The 24985-nt window shown below is 44.8% G+C and overlaps 2 protein-coding genes and 1 long non-coding RNA gene across 3 annotated transcripts in view; 1 reads left to right on the top strand and 2 right to left on the bottom strand.

The window, feature by feature from the left end:
* Nucleotides 1–24985, bottom strand: part of ZNF821 (zinc finger protein 821) — a 166489-nt gene that overhangs the window by 73967 nt on the left and 67537 nt on the right. The gene's annotated exons all lie outside the window — the stretch shown is intronic.
* PKD1L3 (polycystin 1 like 3, transient receptor potential channel interacting) overlaps nucleotides 1–24985 on the bottom strand; it is an 88970-nt gene that overhangs the window by 6275 nt on the left and 57710 nt on the right. The window contains 10 exon segments of the mRNA XM_077984471.1: nucleotides 191–401; nucleotides 1645–1805; nucleotides 4202–4329; nucleotides 19311–19377; nucleotides 19379–19473; nucleotides 19476–19775; nucleotides 20799–20939; nucleotides 21470–21569; nucleotides 23689–23923; nucleotides 24024–24216. Coding sequence (XP_077840597.1) covers nucleotides 191–401; nucleotides 1645–1805; nucleotides 4202–4329; nucleotides 19311–19377; nucleotides 19379–19473; nucleotides 19476–19775; nucleotides 20799–20939; nucleotides 21470–21569; nucleotides 23689–23923; nucleotides 24024–24216 — 1631 coding nt within the window.
* On the top strand, nucleotides 21–24461 carry LOC144337694 (uncharacterized). Its single transcript, XR_013411125.1, has 3 exons — nucleotides 21–352; nucleotides 21519–21648; nucleotides 23298–24461. It is a non-coding gene; the product is annotated as an uncharacterized LOC144337694 (long non-coding RNA).

Genomic DNA, 24985 nt, shown 5'->3' with positions numbered 1-24985 from the left:
GCTAAGTTTTATCCCCATTTTAGAGACAAACGTGTGGGTTTAAATCATACCAGTTAAGTATGGAACTAGAACTAAACCTGGCTTTCCTACTCTACCACCTCGGGTTTCTGTGTTGCGACCGTTTCTATGGGAAGCGATGCGGTTCTAAGACCACAGCACACGGAGGAAAGACAGCAACGTGGGGGCTTACGGCAACGGCATAGCCTGTCAGCAGGATTAGGATGATCAGCAGAAAGCCCACCACCTCGTCCCAGGCTCGGCTCAGTGTCCTGCTGATGACCCGCAGCCTGGGGCTATGACGCAGCAGGTTCCATAACTGAACGGTTGCCAGCAGAACCAGGAAGCCCACAAGGTGAGTCGCAGCAGAGTTCACTTTTACTGCCTCGCGGAAGCTGATAAACCTGCACCAAGGAAAGCTGACAGTTACTAAGCAGGAAGCATGCGCCTATGCCGCAGTTTCCCCAGCGTCCCTGCTGCTGAGCGCGGCAGCCCTGAGTCCTGTGAGGTCAAATGCTTGTTAATGTGAGAACTGCTTTCTAGTGTGGCCTCCTGTGAGTTGTGGATATGGGAATAACAGAAGGCCACGGATTATTCAAGTGGTCTACCCGTTGCAGATTGCACTGGGAGCTGTGCCGAAGAAACCTTAACATGTGACGTCTAGCTGATTTCTTTATTCCAAATTCATCCTGGGAAGCAAAACTAGCCTCCTGCACTGCTCTGAGCCAAATCTCTCCTCTCAAAAGATTAACTCAGCCCAGAGAGAGGAGCCATGTTGCTGGTCTGCTTTCTGTGGCACACGAATCCTGTGTTCTCTGCTGTACAGGATTGATGTAATAGATGCAATAAAGCTTAGAACAAAATGATGGATGGTAGACTAGAGGTGAGGGGTGTTGCTCAGCAATTAGGCTTTGTTTTGTGAGAGATACATTCATAATTTTAGGTTGCAGCGACCAGGTTACTCGGAAGGAGCCCCACAGACACTAGCAACTGGTGCCCTGCACAGATCCGCTGTGCCTGCATAAAACTGCTCTCCATAAGGCCTACTTGAAACAATGCCTCAGGAACAGTTACACAGGTCACTGCCCAGGCTGTTGGCCACTGATGCAAAGGTTAGCAAAGCACCACTTGGCAACACTTGGCATGGGAAACATAGATGTTCCTCTCCATGGGAGAAACCAGAGAAAGTGCCCAAAGGGGCAGCAAACATCTCTTAGTAAGGATGAGTGAATGGATGAACATCCCTATCCAGAAAGCAGCTCCCTTTGCATTTAAAGGATGGACTATGTGTTGTGGTTTTATTTAAAGGATTATTTGTCCTGCGTTAGGCTTTATGCCTTCACCAGAGGACAAAATAATGACCAATTCCAGGTCTTTCTGAAATTTAGATGCATTATCCTTAAGCACATACCTAAGCACTAATGAAGACAGAAGAGCTCTTCAATGTGACCAGCAGTTAAATGGCTTCTAGTTCACTGTTATCTCTGCTGTGGACATGAGTCCATGTTCTATTTTAACTCTAATATTATGCAAATACAGATCTGGTAGGGCAGTGAAGGAAGGGGAGTGTGAAAGAATACTTGTGTATAACCAGGAAACTTCAGCCATGAGGTAGGAATATGCTGTGCCCCTCAGGCTTCCTCTCACCTGTCCCGGTCATCGTGGTATCGTGCCATGTTTTTCCTAAGTAGAGAAATACTCTTCATGTCAAGCCCCAGGATGATGAAGCTAATGAGGATTATACTTGTGTCCAGAATGTTTCTTCTCCCAGTGAAAAACCTCCACTTCTGCCGTTTCAGCCGACAACCCTAAACATAGACAGCACAGTCACTGTTGCTTGTCTGAGAGATTAACTAGGTCTCTCCCTGCTCAAGCGTGATGAACGCAGCTGATGTCTATGGGCAAAGCACACTGCCAGGCGTTTATCAGATCTCACTTGGACAAATGGGCTATGGTCTTAGTTCAGCTCTGTAGTCTTCAGAAATGCTGCTTACAGAAAAGTTATCTTCGAATACAACTTCCATTGGATACATTTCTTCTTTTTCTTGGAGATCATAAACTGTCACTTAAAAATAAATACAAAAGTTTCTTTCTTTGAGACAGGGTCTCGCTCTGTTGCCCTGGCTGGAGTGCAGTGGTGTGATCATAGCTCACTGCAGTCTCAACTTCCCAGGCTCAGGCTCAAGCAATCCTCCTACCTCAGCCTCCCAAGTAGCAGGGACCACAGGCACATGCCACCACGACCAGCTAAGTTTTTTTTTTTTTGTAGAGATAGAGTTTTGGCATTTTGCCCAGGCTAGTCTCGAACTCCTGGCTTCAAGTGATCTGCCCACCTCGGCCTCCCAAAGTGCTAAGATTACAGGCGTGAGCCACCATGCCCAGCAAAGGTTTCTAAATTAGTTATCGAGCCTGAGAATGAAGAAAAAAATACTGTGTTTGGCTTAAGGTATAAATATATTTTCTTCTGAGTGTAATCATCTGTATTTTTCTTTTTTTTTTTTTGAGATGGAGTTTTGCTCTTGTCACCCAGGCTGGAGTGCAGTGGTGCCATCTTGGTTCACTGCAACCTCTGCCTCACAGGTTCAAGCAATTCTCCTGCCTCAGCCTCCCGAGTAGTTGGGACTATAGGAGCCCGCCACCACTCCCAGCTGATTTCTGTATTTTTAGCAGAGACAGGTTTCACCATATTGACCAGGCTGGTCTTGAACTCTTGACATCAGGTGATCCACCTACCTCAGCCTACTAAAGTGCTGGGATTAAAGGCGTGAGCCACTGTTCTTGGCCACTTTTTTTTTTTTTTCTGAGACGGAGTCTCGCTCTGTCACCCAGGCTGGAGTGCAGTGGCTGGATCTCAGCTCACTGCAAGCTCCGCCTCCTGGGTTTACGCCATTCTCCTGCCTCAGCCTCCCGAGTAGCTGGGACTACAGGCGCCTGCCACCTCGCCCGGCTAAGTTTTTGTATTTTTAGTAGAGACGGGGTTTCACTGTGTTAGCCAGGATGGTCTCGATCTCCTGACCTCGTGATCCGCCCGTCTCGGCCTCCCAAAGTGCTGGGATTACAGGCTTGAGCCACCGCGCCCGGCCTTTTTTTTTTTTTTTTCTGAGAGGGAGTTTTGCTTGTTGCCCAGGCTGAAGTATAATTGTGCAATCTCAGCTCACTGCAACCTCCACCTCCCGGGTTCAAGTGATTCTCCTGCCTCAGTCTCCTGAGTAGCTAGGACTACAGGCATGCGCCACCACACCCAGCTAATTATATATTTTTAGTAGAGACTGCATTTCTCCACGTTGGCCAGGCTGGTCTCAAACTCCTGACCTCAGGTAATCCGCCTGCCTCGGCCTCCTAAAGTGCGGGAACTACAGGCATGAGCCAATCATTTGTATTTTTGAGTGCTTGCTCTTTGTTCATCATACTTGCTTGGTATTACTTCATATAGGGCTAGTAAAACTACAAAAGTACTATTTCTTTTTTTTTTTTTTTTTGAGATGGAGTCTCGCTCTGTCGCCCAGGCTGGAGTACAGTGGCTGGATCTCAGCTCGCTGCAAGCTCTGCCTCCCGGGTTCACGCCATTCTCCTGCCTCAGCCTCCCGAGTAGCTGGGACTACAGGCGCCCGCCACCTCGCCCGGCTAGATTTTTTTTGTATTTTTTTTAGTAGAGACGGGGTTTCACCATGTTAGCCAGGATGGTCTCGATCTCCTGACCTCGTGATCCGCCCGTCTCGGCCTCCCAAAGTGCTGGGATTACAGGCTTGAGCCACTGCGCCCGGCCAAAAGTACTATTTCTATAGACTTAATTCTTTAGCTCCTGAAAATTGAAAGAGCCACTCTATTTGGTAGGAAACCAGTTAACCTTTAACTGAATTCAGGTTTCTGAAAAGGACCAAAATTATAGCCATAACTCTAGTAACACATCATTGTAGAGCTTCCCAAATAAAATGTGGCAACCTTCATTTCTCACATCTAATACCATCATCATCATCATTATTTTTGAGACAGGGTCTTGCTCTGTCACCCAGGCTGAAGCGCAGTGGCGTGATCTTAGCTCACTGCAACCTCTGCCTCCCAGGCTCAAGCAATTCTCCCATCTCAGCCTCTCGAGCAGCTGGGACCACAGGTGCATGCCACCACACCTGGGTCATTTTTGTAGTCTGGTAAAGATGAGGTTTTGCCATGTTGCCCAGGCTGACATCTAACATTATTGACTCACCTGTTTGAAGGCATAGTAACAGACCAGTAGATAATAGATGACTTGTGAGATGATAGACCAGGCAAAGCCCTTCTTTGACATCTGAAGGGAAGTGAAGCTTTCCAGTCTCACAGAGGTGAAGAAAGCACCTGAGAATGACAAAGAACACCTGGAGTCAAGAGTCTAAAACTTTTGCCGTCTTCTTGTTAAACTTTGTCTTTGAATAACCCCAACTCTTCCTGTATCATCAAATGTTTCTGAGTCTCAGTGCTCCACTTAGTATTTCCTTTAGAGCTGTCATGAATATTAAATGAGATAATGTATGCAAGGCTATTGGAGAAATACTGGTTTTACAGAAGTCAGTAGTGGGAAAGATATGCTGTTGACCCTACCTTGAAGGGAGGTGTTGGTGGCTTAACAGCTATTATAGATGTTACCCTAACCATGTCAGAATGGCTGCAGAGAGAAGTTTAACACTGATACCCCATGAGTGCTAATGGTATCCCATGGATACTCAGTCATTTACATAAGGATAGACTAAAAGGCTTCAGCCTTCACCTGGAAGGACATTGAAAATGTTGACATTTATAAAATCATGAAAGGTCTTGTGAATATAAACCTTTCATAAAGCTTCAAAATATTAGTGATGGCAGCAGCACCCTGTCTGGAGTGGCTGCTGCCATGACACTGGCTGCAGTGGGCGAGGTGTGGCCGGGGCGTTGTGCTCTCTTGAGCCGTGGGAGCCAGTAACAGGTGGGAACCCTGCCCTCTTCTGAGGTGGAAGGTTGGGAGCCCCACCCTCCTGGGTGCAGCTGCAGCCGCCCAGCCACAGCTGCAGAACCGAGCATCCCTGCACTCTTGGGGGCTCAGGAAGCACCCCCTGCCCCTGCAGGTTCAGAAGTGCCTGCTTCTGCTGCATGGCCTCTCTGCACTGCCAGCACCTGCTCTAATTTTGGAGCAAAGTTTTGGCCAAGCCTGGGCGCTGTCATGAGCCAGCTGGATATGTGTGCCCTTGGGGCAGTGCTGACAAGTAGTCCCCTACTGCCTCGGCCCTCTCCAAACTTTGGACACAGACGAGCATGGGAGGATGGGAGGCTGGGAGGGTGAGGGGGCACTGAGGGCAGCTTGGCATGGACCTGCAGGTGCCCCTTGGCACAAACAGCCTGGGCACCATGGGTGACATGGATGGTGGCAGGAGGCAGACAGGCTCCTGGGCAGAAAGGGGCGGGTCCCCAGTAAAGCCCCACCTTTAAGCCAGGGATGGCCTGAAGCCTGGGGGCTGGGCTGCCAGTTCTGGAATCTGCCAGTTTCACCAACTCGAATGAGAACTTATGGCAGTTTTTCTGGGCCCACCCATGGCTGCCCAGGGACCAATCAGCACACACTTACTCCCCTCTGAAGCCCATAAAACCTCCAGACTCAGCCAGACTTGGGCAGATGGCAGGATGACTTGCCTGCAGATAGGAGCTACCATTCCAGGTCTCTCCGCTGAGGGCTACACAAACAATGGGACGACCTGCCTGTCGATAGGAGCTACCAACTCCAGGTCTCCTGAAAACTGTCTTGTCACTCAGTGAAGCTCCTCTCCACCTCTGTCACCCTCCAGTTGTCTGTGTACCTCATTCTTCCCGGATGTAGGACAAGAACTCGGGATCTGCCGAGTGGTGGGACTAAAAGAGCTGTAACACAAACAGGGCTGAAACACACCCCCTCGCTTGCCACACTGCAGGCAACGAGAAGGAGAGAAGAGCTGTGGCTCTTTGCGGGAGTCCAGACCTACAGGCTCCCTGAGCCAGGGCTGTGACACCCTCTTTGGGGCTCTGTGGTTCCCAGCATCTCCAAGATTCTGGGCACCATGGCATTCCTCTCGTTCAGATGTAGGCACCCGCAGCAGAAACCACGTGTAGTACGTCTGGTCCAGCTTCAGCCTTTCAGGGAGCCGGCACCTGTGCCAGCACATAGAGCTTCCCACCTCACCGCAGCAGCCAGTGTGCCTGGCTGTGGGCAGTGGCTGGACCCCGTGCTTGCTCATCCATATATCCCTCACTGCTCCGTGCCTGGCTCTTTCTTGGCAGGTGTGGGATCCAGGCCAGTAGCAGGAGCCGAGAACAGGCTGCCAGGCCAAGTGGGCAGAACAAGGCCAGTGGGTGCAAGCAACACTCAGGCAGAAGGTGCTGCAGGCCACAGAGCTTTCTGGCTGGCAAAGCAACACCCTAAGGATGCTGTGACATTAGAACTAAGATGTACCCCTTGTAGGTAAAAAAGACATTTAAGAACAAAAGGAATTCCTATTTCACCTAGCAAGCTCTCAAGACTGGAACTTTTCCCATGTTTATTTTAATCCCTGTCTATATTTTGTTAGTAACTAAAAACCCCGTGAAGACCCTCAGGAAGCCTTTATGCTTCATTAGAAACAAGCATAAGAGAAGTGGTCTACTCTGCAGGTCTGAGAGGAGAAAAACTCCTGATTAGGAGAAAGATGTGATGGAAATGGAAGGATACTTGTGAGCCAATTCTGGGAGAAAGAAGAAAGCGAAGAAGTTGGATTAGGACAGACATCCTGTGAACGTGGGGGAACTGAATGGACCAGTTTAACTCCAATCTCTTACAAAATGCCACTATAATGAAAGTGAAAGGATAAAGTAAAAACTTCAATAGATGAAGAAAAGGAGGGCAGATGAGAGCAACAAACTGCTGGAAGCTGAGAAGTAGAGGAATCACATTGACTTAGCAAGTTCAAGAAAGCTGAAATCTAAGGCAACTGTACAGGAAACCTGGAAGCAAGCCCATTCTAACCACGAAACCCTGAAAAGCCTCAGAAATTGCAGGCATCAGGTAGTTCTGAAGGTAGAAGTTCAGATGGAACTGAAAATAGCATCAACTGAAAGTCAATATATATAAACAACAACTAGATTCCAAATTTCCTCCCTCACCATTCACAACCAGACATTTGCTACCCATCTTGCCTTCTACCACCCCACAACTAAAGGTTTGTTTCCTAGTGATGCTGAATGAGAGAATCTGGACTTGGGGGCACCAGCTACATCTGACAGTAACGGTTTACTGGAAAAGGAAAAGTTTACATGCTGCATAGTGAGACACTTCCCAGATCCCTTCCCTCAACTCACTCTGATAAGTATAATAGGCTCATACTCTCAAGGTAGGAGTTTGGAGGGTCTTTAAAAACTGACTGCCTAAAAAGAGAGACTTAGATACTAGTTGATAAGCTCTATGCATGGGCATAGAGCTTTTTTTTTGAGATGGAGTCTCACTCTGTCACCCAGGCTGGAGTGCAGTGGTATGATCTCAGCTCACTGCAAGCTCTGCCTCCTGGGTTCAAGCAATTCTCCTGTCTCAGCCTCCCGAGTAGCTGGGATTACAGGCATGCGCCACCACGCCTGGCTAATTTTTGTATTTTTAGTAGACATGGGGTTTTGCCATGTTGGCCAGGCTAGTCTCAAACTCCTGACTTCAGGTGATCTGCCTGCCTCGGCCTCCCAAAGTGCTGGGATTACAGGCGTGAGCCACTGCACCCAGCCAGGCACAGAGCTTATAATTAGCATTTATTTGCTTTTTATTGCCCTTTTTTTTGGTGGTGGGGGGGCGGGATACAGGGTCTGGCTGTCACCCAGGCTGGAGTACACGGGTATGATCTCAGCTCACTACAACTTCCACCTCCCAGGATCAAACCATTCTGCCACCTCAGCCTCTCAAGTAGCTGAGACCACCATGCCAGGCTAATTTTTATATTTTTGGTAGAGATGAGGTTTCACCATGTTGCCCAGGCTGGTCTCGAACTCCTGGGCTCAAGTGATCTTCCTGCCTTGGCCTCCCAAAGTGCTGGGATTACAGGCTTGAGCCACCGCACCCAGCCTGCCTTTCTTTAAAAGGATGGCCAGGCGCTTGAATCTCTAACGTTGAAAACTGTAGATCAAAAACAACAAATCAAAAAAGGAGTTCAGAAGAATTAGAGACAGTAAAGGATCAGAAGGAAAGAAAACCCACTGTAATATACCAGAGTTAAGAGGATATTGCATCCATAAAAGAACAATAAGAGACTATGGAAAAAACATGAGAACAACAATTTTGGAAATTAAATATTATAGAAAGAATAAATAGTTTAGAAGATAAAAATTAAAGTAATATTGCAGATATTAGACAAAAAAGATGAAAAACAGAAGCAAAAATATAAGAAAATCAGAACTCCAGGAGTTATAATGTCAAAATGCTGGAAAATCAGAAAAAGTGAACAGAGAAAATGGAGAAGAAATTAACAAAGAAAAATGAAGAAAATTTCTCAGAACTTAAGGACACGTTTCCAGATAATAGAACATTCTATGACATTCTTTTTTTTTTTTTTTTTTTTTTTTTGAGTTGGAGTCTCGCTCTGTCACCCAGGCTGGAGTGCAATAGCACCATCTGGGCTCACTGCAACCTCCACTTCCTGGGTTCAAGTGATTCTTCTGCCTCAGCCTCCCAAGTAGCTGGGACTGCAGGCGTAAGCCACCATGCCCAGGTAATTTTTGTATTTTTAGTAGAGACAGGGTGTCACCATATTGGCCAGGCTGGTCTTGAACTCCTAGACCTCGTGATCCACCCACCTCGGCCTCCCAAAGCGCTGAGATTACAGGCATGAGCCACCGTGCCCGGCCTCTATGATATTCTTTCATAACCCAGAGGACAAAGAAAAAAACCTAAAAACTTTTGGGGTTGGGGACTGGGAATCAGAATGCCAGCATAATACTTTTTAACACTAACATGAAAAACTAGAAAGCAATGGAGCTACACTTTTCAAAACTCTGGCCGGGCATGGTGGCTCATGTCTGTAATCCCAGCACTTTGGGAGGCCAAGGTGGGCAGATCACTTGAGGTCAGGAGTTCAAGACCAGCCTGGCCAACATGGTGAAACCCCATAAAATATGTAAATACATAAATTGTAAAAATAAAAAAATCAGCCAGGCATGGTGGCGGGCACCTGTAATCCCAGTTACTTGGGAGGCTGAGGCAGGGAGAATTGCTTGAACCCAGGAGGCAGAGTGTACAGTGAGCCGAGATGGTGCCACTGCACTCCAGCCTGGGTGACAGAGCAAGACTGCATCTCAGAACTAACAAATGAACCAAAATCCTGCAAGAAAGAAATTATATACAGATAAATTAGAATCTAAAGTGATGGGAGAATAAAAACACTTTTGGAGATGTAAGTCTCCAACAAATTTACCTCCCTTGTACTCTTCCGGGAAGTGCCAGAGCATGTGCTCTAGCTAAACGAGCAAGTAAGCCAAGAAAGGAAGACATGGAATCCAGAAGACAGGGAATTCAGAAGACAGGGAATTCAGTAGAGGAGAGAGGTAAAGATAATCCCAGGGTAATGGTGAAGGGAGAGTCCTGGAGAGCCGTAGAGCAGCTTAGAGAACAATCAATCCAGACTGTACCCAAGAAGGAGGGCTCCAGGGAAGGTGTCTCCAAGAAGATAAAATGATAGTTTACATGATGCTCTAAGAGAATGAGAGATTTCTACTTTTAGGAAGAATTTGGAGATTAATCGGTGACAGATACATAGAAAATCAAGCAAATTTTTAAAAAAGTAATATTCTAGAGAAAACAAAAGGATGTATAAGAAAGGAAATCTAATCATAATATACTAATGTCTCATCTTTGAAAAACATAATGGAAATGCTCAATATTAAACTAAATAAATTTTATTACTATGTTGGGAGAATGAGAAAAGATCAAAGGTGTGTATGTGTTTGAGATATATCTGGGTGTAAGAAAACTACCTCCGGCTGGCTGAGGTGGCTCATGCCTGTAATCCCAGCATTTTGGGAGGTTGAGGCAGGTGGATCACTTGAGGCCAGGAGTTCAAGACCAGCCTGGCCAACATGGTGAAACCCCATCTCTACTGAAAATACAAAAATTAGCTGGGTGTGGTGGTGGACGCCTGTAATCCCAGCTACTCAGGAGGCTGAGGCAGGAGAAAGGCTTGAGCCCAGGAGGTAGAGGTGGCAGTGAGCTGAGATCACACCACTACACTCCAGCCTGGGAGACTGAGTGACACTCTGCCTCAAAAAAAAAAAAAAAAAAAAATTCATCCTAACAGAAACAGGTAACACCTAAAACTGAAAATTTGTGAAATAGACAATAATCTTGTTAATTTTTTTTTTTTTTTTTGAGACAGAGTTTCACTCTTGGTGCCCAGGCTGGAGTACAATGGTGCAATCTCAGCTCACTGCAACCTCTGCCTCCTGGGTTCAAGCGATTCTCCTGCCTCAGCCTCCCGAGTAGCTGGGATTATAGGCACCTGCCACCGCTCCCGGCTAATTTCTTTGTATTTTCAGTAGAGATGGGGTTTCGCCATGTTGGCCAGGCTGGTCTCGAGCTCCTAACCTCAGGTGATCCACCTGTCTCAGCCTCCCAAAGTGCTGAGATTATAGGCGTGAGCCACCATGCCCGGCCCATGTTAATAATTTTTAAATTCTGAAAGATCTTGTTTAAAAAAACAGAAAGTAGCCTTTGGGGAGTAGGAATGAGGTAGGGATGAACTGAGGACTCCTGTTTTTCCCTTGAACTATTTGACTTTTAAAGTTATATTTAAATATAATAACTTTAATTAAAATAATATATTTAAATTAATGGTATAAGACAGAGAAAGAAACTGGGACTTCTCCTGAGCTACTCAGGTGTCTTAGTCCATTTTGTATTGCTATAAAGGAGTATCCAAGCCTTGAGTAATTTATAAAGAAAAAAGGTTTCTTTGGCTCACAATTCTGATGGCTGGCAAGTTCAAAATTGGGCGTGTGCATCTGGTGAGGGCCTGAGGCTGCTGCCACTCATGGCAAAGGTGAAAGGGAGACAGCCTGTGCAGAGATCACATGGAACGAGAGGAAGCAAGAGAGGGGTGGGGGAGATTCCAGGCTCTTTTTAAACAACCAGCTTTCTTGGGAACTAATAGAATGAGAACTCACTTACTCCTGAGGGAGGGCATCAATCTATCCATGAAGGATCTGCCTCCCAGGACGCAAACACCTCCCATCAGGCTCCACTTCCAATGCTGGGAATCGAATTTCAACATGAGGTTTACAGGGGACAAACATCCAACCCAAAGCACAAGATCATAGAGAGTGGAGAGGAGAGAGAGGCCTTCGTACCCACATCACTGGACTCCAACATCAGGATCACAACACAGAATAGGTTCACATTAGCATTGAAGACCACAAACTCCACAAAGAGGCCTTTTGTGCGTTGGTCTAGCCAATGCCTCTGTTCAAGATGCTGTAGAACTCTGGGTAAACAGAGGACAGGGTCAGCCCGTTTTCTCCAATACTGCAAAGGGGGAAAATATCCTGATGTTTCAAATATTACTGTCATATACCAGGTAAGATGTTACATTTCCCAATCTACTTTTCCTATGAAATATTTTATGATTACTAATGCCCAAACTTTCACTGGTATTAAATTTAGTAGACCATAAAAATGAAAGTTTTTACAATAGTATTCACAACAAGGTTAAATATTCAGGAAAATATACTTGGCATTTCAGGTCTGAAGTAGAATTTCATGCTATGACAAGTATTTCTTTTTTTTTTTTTTTTTTTTTTTTTTTTTGAGACGGAGTCTCACGCTGTTGCCCAGGCTGGAGTGCAGTGGCGCGATCTCGGCTCACTGCAAGCTCCGCCTCCCGGGTTCCCGCCATTCTCCTGCCTCAGCCTCCTGAGTAGCTGGGACTACAGGCGCCCGCCACCGCGCCCGGCTAATTTTTTGTATTTTTAGTAGAGACGGGGTTTCACTGTGGTCTCGATCTCCTGACCTTGTGATCCGCCCGCCTCGGCCTCCCAAAGTGCTGGGATTACAGGCTTGAGCCACCGCGCCCGGCCTATGACAAGTATTTCTACTTGAAGTATTAAATGCTACTCTTGACTACCAGCTGTTCAGTTTTGGGAGGTAGGAGGAATATAAATGTCATTATTCAGTTGGCATTGTTGTTTGTGAATAATGAATTCCTTGCATTTAAATGAAGAGATAATTATTTTTATTTAGACTTTTTCTCATGTAATGACAGAGATTCTCAGAATACTAAACCACTCTGTAAGTCTCAGGAAATTTAATTTTGGCATTGAACTTTCGGGTTCCTGTATTTTGGCTCATGAACAGCAAGGTTTCCTTTATATGTTAAGATTACAGTTTGTCCAAGCTATGGTTACTTGAATTTAACTTCAGCTAGGATTGAAAATGATAGGTATTTCTCCAGCTACAAAATGAATTTTGGCAAATTGCCAAACCAAAACATACCTGTAGTCTGAAGTTCAGTAAGGAATTTTTAAACCAAAGGGTGTATTTCCTTAGAAGTCTAAAATAAAAGTATCCATAAGAGTTACAGACAGTATAGTAGCTGTCAAAACTACTCAAATGGGTCTGAAATTCCTATTTGTCCTATGAATGGCCAAAAGCAAATATTTTGGTCCTCTTGCTCAGGGCCCAGGCTTACTCACCGGGCTGCAGTACTGGAGTTTCTTCCAAGTTTCACAGCGTATCCTCCTCCTGGGTAAGTGGCAAATTCCCCTTGAATGGGAGAACCACCCAGGGTCTCCTGATTCTGATAATGCCAAATGCTATCTGATTTGGTGATGTTTGTATCAAGGGGGCCCCAATTAACCCCATAGTTCTCTGTATCCTCCTGATGTTGGTGAGGTGGCTTCACTTGCTCCCGGGGAGATACTCCAGCTGGGAAGAATCCGGGATCAGCAATGCGAATCTGACGCAGCAGAACATTGCCCAAAAGAAAGGAGTTCCCATCAGCAATAAATCCTAATGAAAAAGTAAAAGAAACAGTTTTGTTTATATATTTTTTAAAATCTTTTTTTCCAGCACATCCAGAATGCAGAAAAAAGAAACGACGTAAAAAGTGCCACATTAGGTTAGTAACGAGAAAAAATGCACACTTTCACCATTAGGTTTAAAAACGTTTTTGGACGTTCTAGATAATGCTGTTAGGTAAGACAAAGAAGTAAGGCTGGATATGGTAAATCACACCTGTAATCCCAGCACTTTAGGAGGCCAAGGCGGGAGGATGGCTTGAGGCCAGGAGTTCAAGACCACCCTGGGCAACACAGGTGTACACGGTCTTTATATTAAAAAAAAAAAAGTTCAAGTAATAATGAGACATATAAAAATAAAAAAGTGAAATTATCACAATTTGTAAATGATATGTCTAATCTAGATGAATTAAGAGAATCGACTGAAAAACTGACCATTGAACAACACATGTTTGAACCGCACGGGTCCTCTTACAAGTAGATTTTCTCCCACCTCTGCCACCCCGGAGACACCAAGACTAACCCCTCTCCTCTTCCTCAGCCTACTCAATGTGAAGACTGAGGATGAAGACCTTTGTCATGATCCACTTAATGAACAGTAAATTAGTTTATCTTCCTTATGATTTCCTTAATATTCTTTTATCTAGCTTAAGAATACAGTATCTAACACACATAACATATAAAATATGTGTTAATCAACCGTTATGTTATCAGTACGTCTTCCAGTCAATAGTAGGCTATTAGTAGTTAAGTTTTTGAGGAGTCAAAAGTTAGACATGGGCCGGGTGCGGTGGCTCAAGCCTATAATCCCACCACTTTGGGAGGCCGAGACGGGCAGATCACAAGGTCAGGAGATCGAGACCATGCTGGCTAACATCGTGAAACCCCGTCTCTACTAAAAAAATACCAAAAACTAGCCGGGCGTGATGGCAGGCGCCTGTAGTCCCACCTACTCGGGAGGCTGAGGCAGGAGAATGGTGTAAACCGGGGAGGCAGAGCTTGCAGTGAGCTGAGATCCGGCCACTGCACTCCAGCCTGGGCAACAGAGCCAGACTCCGTCTCAAAAAAAAAAAAAAAAAAAAAAAGTTAGACATGAATTTTCATCTGCATCAGGGGCCAGCACCCCAAGCCCTGTGTTGTTCAAAGGTCAATTGTACTTACAAAAAGAATTCAGCAAGGTGGCTGGATACTAAATAAACAAAGAAATCAACAGTGTTCATATGGCCACACAATATTTACTTAGATAGTATACAGAAATCAAACATTTTTTGTTGAGACAGACTCTCACTCTGTTGCCCAGGCTGGAGTGCAGTGGTACAATCTTGGCTCACTGTAACCTCTGCCTCCCAGGTTCAAGTGATTCTCCTGCCTCAGCCTCCTGAGTAGCAGGGACTACAGGTGTTCCAGCCAGCTACTTTTAAAAAATTTTTTTAGTAGATATGAGGTTTCACCATGTTGGCCAGGCTAGTCTGGAACTTCTGACCTCAGGTGATCTGCCCATCTTGGCCTCCCAAAGTGCTGGGATTACAGGCATGAGGTATCATACCTGTCCTAAAACATCTCATTTATAATAGTAACACAAAAGGTAAAATAAACCTAACAAGAGATGTGCAAAAATTCTATGGGGAGCAATTCTGAATCTTCCTGAGAGCTACAAATGAAGATGAAAACAGAAAAGCACACCATGCTCTCAGGGAGGAAGAGAACATAATAAAAATCTTAATTCCCTAAATTAATCTTTATAGGTTCTTAGTCTATATCTCTATAAAGATCTAGATCTATAACTATATACATTCTTAATAGATAAAAAGCTCCTACAAAACAAAACGGGTAAACAAACCACACAGCCTGATAAAAAGTAGCCAAAGAATATGGGCGGATGCTTACTCATCCATTCTTTCTATCAGTATGTATTGAGTGCTCAAAGGCACCAGGTCCCGCCTAGGTACCCAGAATATAGCAGTGGCTGTAACAGAGTCCAGGCCACCGACAGCCCATATTTGAGGAGCAAGAGAGATGGGCAATAATCAAATAATATTCAGGTAATGCTAAGGGCTATGAAGAAAAATTAAGCAGAGTAAGGGGATCAAGAGTGATTTGGAGAGGGAGCAACGCTGTTACCTTAGGTAGGATCATTAGAGAAGCTTTCTCTGGGAAGATGGCATAGGAGAGGCCCTAACACAGTCAGAAATCAGTCACAAGGAGAACAGCAAGTTCCAAGGCCCTGAGTGAGAGCATGCTTGACATATTTAAGGAAAGCACAGAAGCTTGAGTGGCTGAAGTCGCGTGAACGAGGGTAAGAGGAGTAAGAGATGAAGTAACAGATGCAACTGGGGGCCAAACCAGGCAGGCCCTTGTAAGCTTTGGAAAGGACTTGGGACTTCAAGTTTGATGGGAATCCACCGGGCGGTTTTAAACAATGAAGCAACAGATTTATGTCTTAAAAATAGAATATAGGGAGGATTGAGTGAAGAAAGGCAAAAGCATATGGGCAAGTATTGCCCCTATGAAAAGGGAAAAAGCATGTCTTAGTTTAAACTTTCATTTCTCTGGGTGCAGTTACAAAGTCTTTCATATATTTCATGGACACTTGAATTGTTTGAAAACACCAATTTTCACCAGGCTGTCTCTTGGGAATGTGGGCAGGTGCTCTCATATATTGCTTCTTGTTTTTTTTTGTTTTGTTTTTTTGAGACAGAGTTTTGCTCTGTCTCCCAGGCTGGAGTACAGTGGGAAGATCTTGACTCACTGCAACCTCTGCCTCCCAGGTTCAAGCAACTCTCCTCCCTCAACCTCCTGAGTAGCTAGGACTACAGGCATGCACCACCAGGCCAAGCTAATTTGTGTGTGTGTGCTTTTTTTCTTTTTTTAGTAGAGACGGGGTTTCACTATGTTGACCAGGCTGGTCTCGAACTCAAGTGATCTGCCTGCCTTGGCCTCCCAAAGTGCTGGGATTACAGATGTGACCCACTGCACCAGCCATATATTGCTAATAGCAGTGTTTATTGGTACACTAGGACAATTTGGCAATCTCTTTCTAAATTAAAAATGTATATATACTTTGACCTAGCAGTCTTTTCCAAGGTATTTATCTTTTGATGTATTTGCACCTTTGTGGAATTAAGTATGTACAAGGATATTAATGATAGTCTTGCTAACAATAAGCCTGGAAATGATCTAAAGACCTATCAGTAGGGAGCTGGGTATATAAATTATGGTACATCCATGCAGTGGGATACTATACAGTAAGTGAATAAAACATAATAGGGGCATCTTCATATGTGCTGATAGAACAAGCCCCAGATAAACTGTTAAGGGAAAAAAGCAAAATCGTTTTTTTTTTTTTTTTTGAGACAGAGTCTCACTCTGTTGCCCTGGCTGGAGTGCAGTGTGGTGTGATCTTGACTCACTGCAACCTCCACCTCTCCGGTTCAAGTGAGTTTCCTGCCTCAGCCTCCCAAGTAGTTGGGATTACAGGCGCCCGCCACCATGGATGGCTAATTTTTGTATTTTTAGTAGAGATGGGGTTTCACCATGTTGGCCAGGCTGGTCTCGAACTCCTGACCCTGTGATCCACCCACCTCCACCTCCCAAAGTGCTGAGACTACAGGCAGGAGCCACTGCGCCCAGTCATTACCTTTGAAAGAATATATAATAAATATATATAATAAATTGGGACTGTAGCTGTCTCTTGAAAGGAGAGAAGGGGATCTAGGGGACAAGGAAGAGCTGCACAATATACCCTTTAGTTGTACATTTGGATTTTCTTTTTTTGGTTTTTTGATGCAGGGTCTCACTCTGTCGCCCAGGCTGGAGTGCAGTGATGCGATCTTGGCTCACTGCAACCTCCGCCTCCCAGCTCAAGCAATTCTCCCACCCCAGCCTCCCAAGTAGCTGGGACCACAGGTCTGCATTACCATGCCCAGCTAATTTGTATATTTTTTGTAGAGATGGGGTTGCACCATGTTGCCTAGGCTGATCTTGAACTCCTGGGCTCAAGTGATCCTCCAGCCTTGGCCTCCCAAAGTGCTGTGATTACAGGCATGAGCCACTGTGCCTGGCTGGATTTTCTTCATACTCATGTTTTACTGATTTGCAAAACTATTCTTTCTAAAATTTTTATATTTTTAAAAAATAGATATGAGGTCTATGTTGTCCAGGCTGGTCTTGAACTCCTGGGTTCAAGCAATCTGCCCACCTCAGCCTCCCAAAGTGCTGGGATTACGGGCATGAGCCACTGTGCCCAGCCAAGACACTACATACTACAGGAGCCAAGCAGTGCAAGAGAGACCATGCCTGCCGTGATGATGCAGACCTCAGCCAGAGATCCAGTCACTATTTTTGTTCTTGAGATGGGGTCTTGGCTCTGCTCAGACTAGGGTGTAGTGGTGAGACCATGGCTCACTGCAGCCTTAAACTCCTGGGCTCAAATGATCCTCCTGCCTCAGACTCCCAAGCAGCTGGTACTACAGTCACGTGCAACCATGCCTGGCTAATTTTTTTTTGTAGAGATGGGATCTTGCCATGTTGCCCAGGCTGGTCTTGAACTACTGGCTTCAAATGATACCCCTGCTACAGTATCCAAAAGCATTAGCATCACAGGCGTAAGCCACTGTGCCTGGCCCAGTCACCTTGATTTAGTATTTTGTTCAGGACAAGGTACAATTATAGACTGCAAGTAGAATGTGCCGTGGGCCAGGTGCGGTGGCTTATGCCTGTAATTCCATCGCTCTGGGAGGCTGAGGCGGGTGGATCACCTGAGGTCAGCCTGATCAATATAGCAAAACCCCATCTCTACTAAAAATAAAAAAAATTAGCTGGGCATGGTGTGGGGCGCCTATAATCCCAGCTACTCAGGAGGCTGAGGGAGGAGAATCGCTTGAGCCCGGGGGATGGAGGTTGCAGTGAGACGAGATCATGCCACTTTGCTGTAATCTGGGCGGAAGAGCGAAACTCCGTCTTGGGGAAAAAAAAAAGAAAAAGAACGTACCCTGAACCCAGAACTGTCACCACCTAAAACTGAACTAAGGACACCAGTCTGGGCAACATAGTGAGACCCTGTCTCTAAAAAAAATAATAATTAACTGGGTACGGTGGCACACACCTGTAGTCCCAGCTACTCAGGACGCTGAGGTGGGGGAATTGCTTGAGCCCACAAGTTTAAGGCTGCAGTGAGATGAGATTATGTCACTGCATTCTAGCCTGAGTGGGAGACTGAGACCTTGATTCTAAAAGTAAAATTAAAAAAAAATTGAACTAAATAGATTCAACATGCAATAAATAGGAGTTATTATCTATAAAAACTCTCTCAAACACACTAACCACACCTTTAGGACTGTAAATGTTTGCTGAGATAAAAATGCATTTTAGATTCTTTTTCAGGAACCTAGGAAGTGATCCAAATCTCATCAGGAAGCCACCAATCCTGACATAAATGAATTTAACAGTTTCCAGAATGCAGCTTACTTAACAAGATCTAAAGTTAAATAATGACAGTGTTGGTAACTGGTGGAAAAATTTTGAATATGAAACGTTCCTGGCAGATGCAGTGGCTCTCACCTGTAATCCCAGCACTTTGGGAGGCCGAGGTGGGTGGATCACTTGAGGTCAGGAATTTGAAACCAGCCTGACCAACATGGTGAAACCCCATCTCTACTAAAGGAAGCTGAGGCAGGAGAATCGCTGGAACCCGGGAGGCGGAGGTTGCAGTGAGCCAAGATCATGCCATTGCACTCCAGCCTGGGCAATGAGAGCAAAACTCTGCCTCAAAAAAAAAAAAAAAAAAAAAAAAGCCAGATGTGGTAGTGCATGCCTGTAATCCTAGCTACTAGAGAGGCTGAAGCAGGAGAATTGCTTCAACCAGGGAGGTGGAGGTTTCAGTGAGCCTGGATTGTGCCACTGCACTCTGGCCTGCGTGACAGAGTAAGACTGTCTCAAAAAAAAAAAAAAAAAAAAAAAATGTGATCCCTGAGAAAGTCATTCTTTAGCATTTCTTCATCACTGTCCACAGCAAGGCATACTAACTCCTCTGCATGGTGGCGTTCCTTGAAGACACAAACCGTATCGTGTCCATCTTTTCACTGTTAGCTCCTAGGACAGTTCCAAGCATATTAGAGAAGTTCAATGCATTTTGTGGGGCTGAACTGGATACCCATGCAAGCAAAGTCACACAGACATCCTCACAGACTTGGGAAAGATGGCTCAGGCCAAAATAGCATCTCATGTGGAGATCCTCCAATGAACCCACATTCCTGGTTTTGCACTTACTGAACAGCCTTCTCTGCTATGTGTGGTTGAGTCCTAGGGGTCACTCCAGTTACTTCTCATGATGTAACTGAATCCACTGTCATTCTTGCTTGTCAGCCTTTTGTGAAGCTCATCAGCGGGGAATCGGCCCCATGGGCCTGGGTGAACAGATGTAACTGAACCTCCTTAGATGAAGTCCAGGGAACAAGCTCTTGGGATGCCCACAGGTACGGCCATATCAGAAAACACCAGCTGACCTTCCTCCACTTTCTCATAGATCGTGGTACAGGGTATTTGGAAAATGAATTGTACCCCATATTTGCAATGAATGGGCTTCAGGACTGCATTCTTACCTCTGTAATCCCCATACAGGCTAGGAAGGAGGATGTGATTGGCCCAGGGATAGAAATCCTGAAGAAGTTTGATTTCCGAGAATCGGGGCGAAAAGGTCTTCCTGATAGCTTGGTGGAGGTAAAATCTATTGGAGTTCTTTACAGAGCAGATTGCAGTCATCAACAGGGTAAGGAAAAGGATTTGTACTAGTTTAAAAGAGGAAAAAAAAGTCATAGTTGAGTGGTTAACTTAGAAATCCTCTATGTCTTTTTCTTCATTTTTCCTAAGTCTATAGACTTATGCAGGTCAAAACCAGTCAAAAATTGGCAGTTTCATATGGTTCAGTCTAATAATTATAAATACACACATTGACATTTCCTTCCCAGAATTATTCTGCCACTAATCATACAGTTTACTTAAAATAAGATACATTGGCTGTGGCCGGGCACAGTGGCTCACACCTGTAGTCCTAGCACTTTGGAAGCTGAGAGGGGCAGATCACCTAATGTCAAGAGTTCAAGACCAGCCTGACCAACATAGTGAAAACCCCTATCTACTAGAAATACAAAAATGAGCTGGGCGTGGTGGTGTGTGCCTGTAATCCCAGCTAACCAGGAGACACAGGTAGGAGAATCACTAGAACCCAGGAGGCACAGGATGCAGTGAGCTGACATTGCACTACTGCACTCCAGCCTGGGCAACAGAGTGAGACTGTGTCAAAAAAAAAAAAAAAAAAAAAAAAGAGAAAGAAAAAGATACATAAAATCCCACACAAGAAATATGGTGTTCAGCTCTAAGGACCAAGCATGCACTCTGTTTCACTCATGTGATTGTGTTTACAAGCAGCAAAGTCATGATAAAAACATAATTTGTCTTCTTTGGACTAGGGAATCCAGTAATGAACTAGATGTGTTGAAGCCAGTCAACTAGCACCTACAGAATAGACGTTTGCCAAAGCATTTTCATTTTCCCTCCATAGATCGTGTTATTAAATTTTGCAGGTAGAGAAACTGACTTACTCTAGCACAGAATGAAACCTCTAGACTCCAAGGTCAGGGGTCTGTCCAGTTACCATCCCACCTGCTTTACTGGAATCCCAAATCTCATGAGGTGAAGATTTTAAAAGACAGCTTTTCAACCCTTCTTTACTTTCCATTTTATTCTCTCTCTTCCTTTCCCTTCTGGAAAAGGTGCTGTATTATTAATATGTTGCCATTTCCTCTCCATACCCAAAATATCTCCAGTCAGCTTGAAGAGTTTCTTCTTTTTCAAGGTTCTTTCTGGACGCTTAGTTGGACTATTCATAGCTGGGGCTACATAGACGGGGTTGTTCTTATCTCTTGAACCTGGTACTGACGAAGAACATTTTGCTGTCAAAAATTCAAATGTAGACCAAAGAAATGTTATATTTCATTAAGCGGCCACTCACCATTCACTGAGCATCTACTGTGCGCACTTCCTTTTAAATGTTAAACAAGCACTTCCTTTTAAATTTTAAATGTAAAACTGCCCACACAGTGCCTCTTAAGCTCTCTATTATAAAGGACCTGTTTTTAAAAAAATTACAATCAGTTGAGGACTGATACTTTTGTACAATACAGTGAAAATGAGTTACTAGGCTGAACACAGTGGCTCATGCCTGTATTTTCAATTCTAGCACTTTGGGAGGCCAAGGCAGCAGGATCGCTTGAGGCCAGGAGTTGACCAGCCTGGTCAACATAGTGAGACGTTGCCTCTACAAAAAAAATTAAAAATTAGCCAGGCATAGTGGCACATGCCTGTGGTCCCAGCTAGGGGAGGTGGGGGAGGGGGGATATCAAGTATGGCAAGGTGGCCAGAGTTCCACTGATCTAATTTGCTTTTTTCAAAATTAGGTAGTTGTTAGAACTATTTGAGTTACCCAAGAGTGCCAAGATCCTCTTTGTTTGTTGTTCCTTCTCTTTGTTAAGCCGTGGCATCCTGCTCATCATCAGTGAGTGTAAGAATGTGAAGAAGACCACCTGGGCAGGAGAATCACAGGAGAACATCGTGAGCAGACGTTACAGACCCAGGAAGATAACACCACATGTAAAGGGAGAGGTGGGCACTCATGAAAAACTTCAATTATTTGGCTCTTCATGTTAATGAAAAACTAATTTCACATTAATTTTTGCACAATGATGGGGACCAGGAGAAGGGCCATCAGACTCTAAATAATGTTAATATTCATATTTTTTGCTTATAGTTCTTAATCTGGTTGGCTGGAGAAGCTGATACCGTCAAATGATTTGTGATGTCTATTCAATAACATCTCTCAGTATCTTTGGAAGACCTCTGATGAAAATCCAGACTTTTTTTTTTTTTTTTTTGAGATGGAGTCTCGCTCTGTCACCGAGGCTGGAATGCAGTGATGCAATCTCGGCTCACTGCAACCTCGGCTTCCTGGGTTCAAGCGATTCTCTTGCCTCAGCCTCCCAAGTAGCTGGGACTACAGGTGCATACCACACGCAGTTTATTTTATTTTATTATTATTTTTTGAGACAGAGTCTCGCTCTGCTGCCCAGGCTGGAGTACAATGGCACGATCTCGGCTCACTGCAACTTCCGCCTCCCGGGTTCAAGTGATTCTCCCTGCCTCAGCCTCCTGAGTAGCTGGGATTACAGCACTCACCACCACACCTGGCTAATTTTTGTATTTTTAGTAGAGACAGGGTTTCGCTATGTTGGCCAGGCTGGTCTCAAACTCCCGACCTCAGGTAATCCGCCTACCTCGGCCTCCCGAAGTGCTAGGATTACAGGCGTGAGCCACCACACCCGGCCTGGGGTTTCTGTATTCTTAATAGAGACCGGGTTTCACCGTGTTGACCAGGGTAGTCTTGAAACCCCAACCTCAAGTGATCTGCCCGCCTTAGCCTCCCAAAGTACTAGGATTACAAGCGTGAGCCACCGCTCCTGGCCACTATGGATTTTCTGGAGATGGATCCTTAGATGTGAAACCTCTCTAGCAAAAGGATGGAGAATTTGCAAGTTGTCACTATGTATTGCCAGACTTCCCTTAACCAGGACTGGCTGTTCATTTCCTTGGCATTACTGTGTATTATTATTTTTCTTTGCCATTATTAAAACAAAAATGCAATATGACAGTTTTATTGGACTAGCGAAGCTGAATTTCTTACATGTGTTTTGGCCACTGCAATCACGGGTTTTGCTTTAAAAAATTTATATCTTAACTTACATATAGTTAAAAAAAAGTTCGCTTTTTGGTGTATAATTCCATGAGTGTTGTATATCCACCACTACAGTCAAGATACCAAGTAGTTTCATCACCCCCAAAATTCCCTCAGGCTGTCCCTTTATATTTATGTTTTAGAAGGAACAGTCCATACCTTTTAGAAATATAAAGTCTGAAATACATGAAATGGATAAAGTGATATGAAGTCTGATATTGTTTCCCTAAATAACAGATGAAACAAGATTGGCCATGAGATGGTTATTGTTGAAGCTGAGTGGTAGGACTTAGAATGCATTATACTAGTCTTCACACTTTTGTGTGGGTTTGACGTTTTTCTTAATTAAAAACATTTTAAGTTTTTTGTTATTTTTTCAAAGTGGTTTGGGTTGTTGATTTGTTTCTGTCCTCTTCGCTCCTCAATCCTTTTCTGCCATACTTCTTAGTTTTTTCTGTCACGAATTTCACGTATCCCTAACAAATGTCAGTTTGCCTTTTTCTTTTTGTTTTTTACTGTTGAGACAGGGTCTTGCTCTGTCACCTAGGCTGGAACGCAGTGGCACAATCACGGCTTACTGCAGCCTCAACCTCTGGGCCAAGCCATCCTCCCACCTTAGACTCCCAAGTAGCTGGAACTACAGGAGCACACCACCATGCCTGGCTAATTTTTTCTAATTTTTGTAGACGTGGAGTTTCATCATGTTGCCCAGGCTGGTCTCAAACACCTGGACTCAAGCAATCTGCCTGCCTTGGCGTCCCAAAGTGCTGGGATTACATGCATGAGCCACTGCACCCAGCCTGGTTTGCCTATTTGGTTTTTGTTATGTTGCACTGTCAAAACCACTTGACACCCAGGGACCTCAGTGTCCCTAACTTCTGCAATTCCAGTGGTTCTTCCCGTCCCGCGCATACCTTTCCTGGCTGGCTGATGAAGACGTTTTGAAGCACTGATAAAATAATTGAAATCATCCAGCTGGTGGCTTGGTCTTTGCTCATTTCCAAGCTATAAAGTGCTGTAAAAAAGGCTGAAGCCAGGCTAGTCAGACCTAAGAGGAGCCAGCAGACTGCAGTCAACCATCTGGACAGGCCATTAGAGATGGGCTTTTTCCCTTCTTCTGAGCTCAGGATGGCGAAACTGGTGACTTCCCTGAAGCACAAAAGTTGAAGGAATAATCCCATATGCATCAGCTGAGAGAGAGGATGAGGAAGATGACAGCGGATAAAGAAGGCTTGGTGTGCTGCATTACCTGGATGGCTCTTGCTCCATGGGAAGAATATGTGTTTCCAAGAGTTGCTGGAGTGTTTGAAGTTGGCTGGCTGCATCTAGGAAGTCACAGGGCTGGTGACCCCGGGCGAGACCCAGCGTGCCTAAGTGAGATTGCAGCCTCTGCAGGGCTCTACGCAGGTAACGGCAGAAATGATGGTGGTTCTCAGGAACGACTGGAAATAGATTTCAAGTTGACGCTCTCACAAGTGGATTTTTTTTTTTTCAATCAGTGCTGACGAGGTTGGCCTTGAACGTGTAGCCTCGCCTCCCCGAGTGCCAGGGCAACCAGCCTGAGTCAGCGCAGCTCCCATCACAAGTGGATTTCAATAAGGAGCAATTGGTGGTAGAGATGAACAATTCATTAATTGATTTGAGGCTGTATTTTCCCACTAGCAGAGACTGGACTGTACCCAACCCTTGCAGTACTACCATCTTCTCTGAGGATGCCGGTGATTTTGTAGCAATTGTAAAATTCTAAGCTTTGATCTAAAGACTTTTAAAACCTATTTACTGAGTTCTTCACCAGAGTGGCAGTACATGTGACCTATACTAGTAAGTGCCCAGGAGACTCAAATCGTATTTGAGAATCCATAAATTTCATAATCTCACCATCTCATAAAAGAAAAAGGATGACAAGTTTCAACAGTCTTCGACAAAGCAGATAGGATATGTGGGTCTAATACAGAAAACATTTTTTCTGGTTTTTTTTTTTTTTTTTTTTGAGATGGAGTCTTGCTCTGTCGCCCAGGCTGAGTGTAGTGGCACAGTATTGGTTCATTGCAACCTCCACCTCCCGGGTTCAACTGATTCTCCTGCCTCAGCCTCTCTAGTAGCTGGGATTACAGGCATGTGCCACCACCCCCTGCTAATTTTTGTATTTATAGTAGAGACAGGGTTTCATCACATCATCAGGCTGGTTTTGAACTCCTGACCTCAGGTGAT

Source organism: Macaca mulatta, chromosome 20, assembly GCF_049350105.2.
Source record: "Macaca mulatta isolate MMU2019108-1 chromosome 20, T2T-MMU8v2.0, whole genome shotgun sequence".
NCBI lineage: Eukaryota > Metazoa > Chordata > Mammalia > Primates > Cercopithecidae > Macaca > Macaca mulatta.
This window is presented reverse-complemented; position numbering and strand designations above follow the sequence as displayed.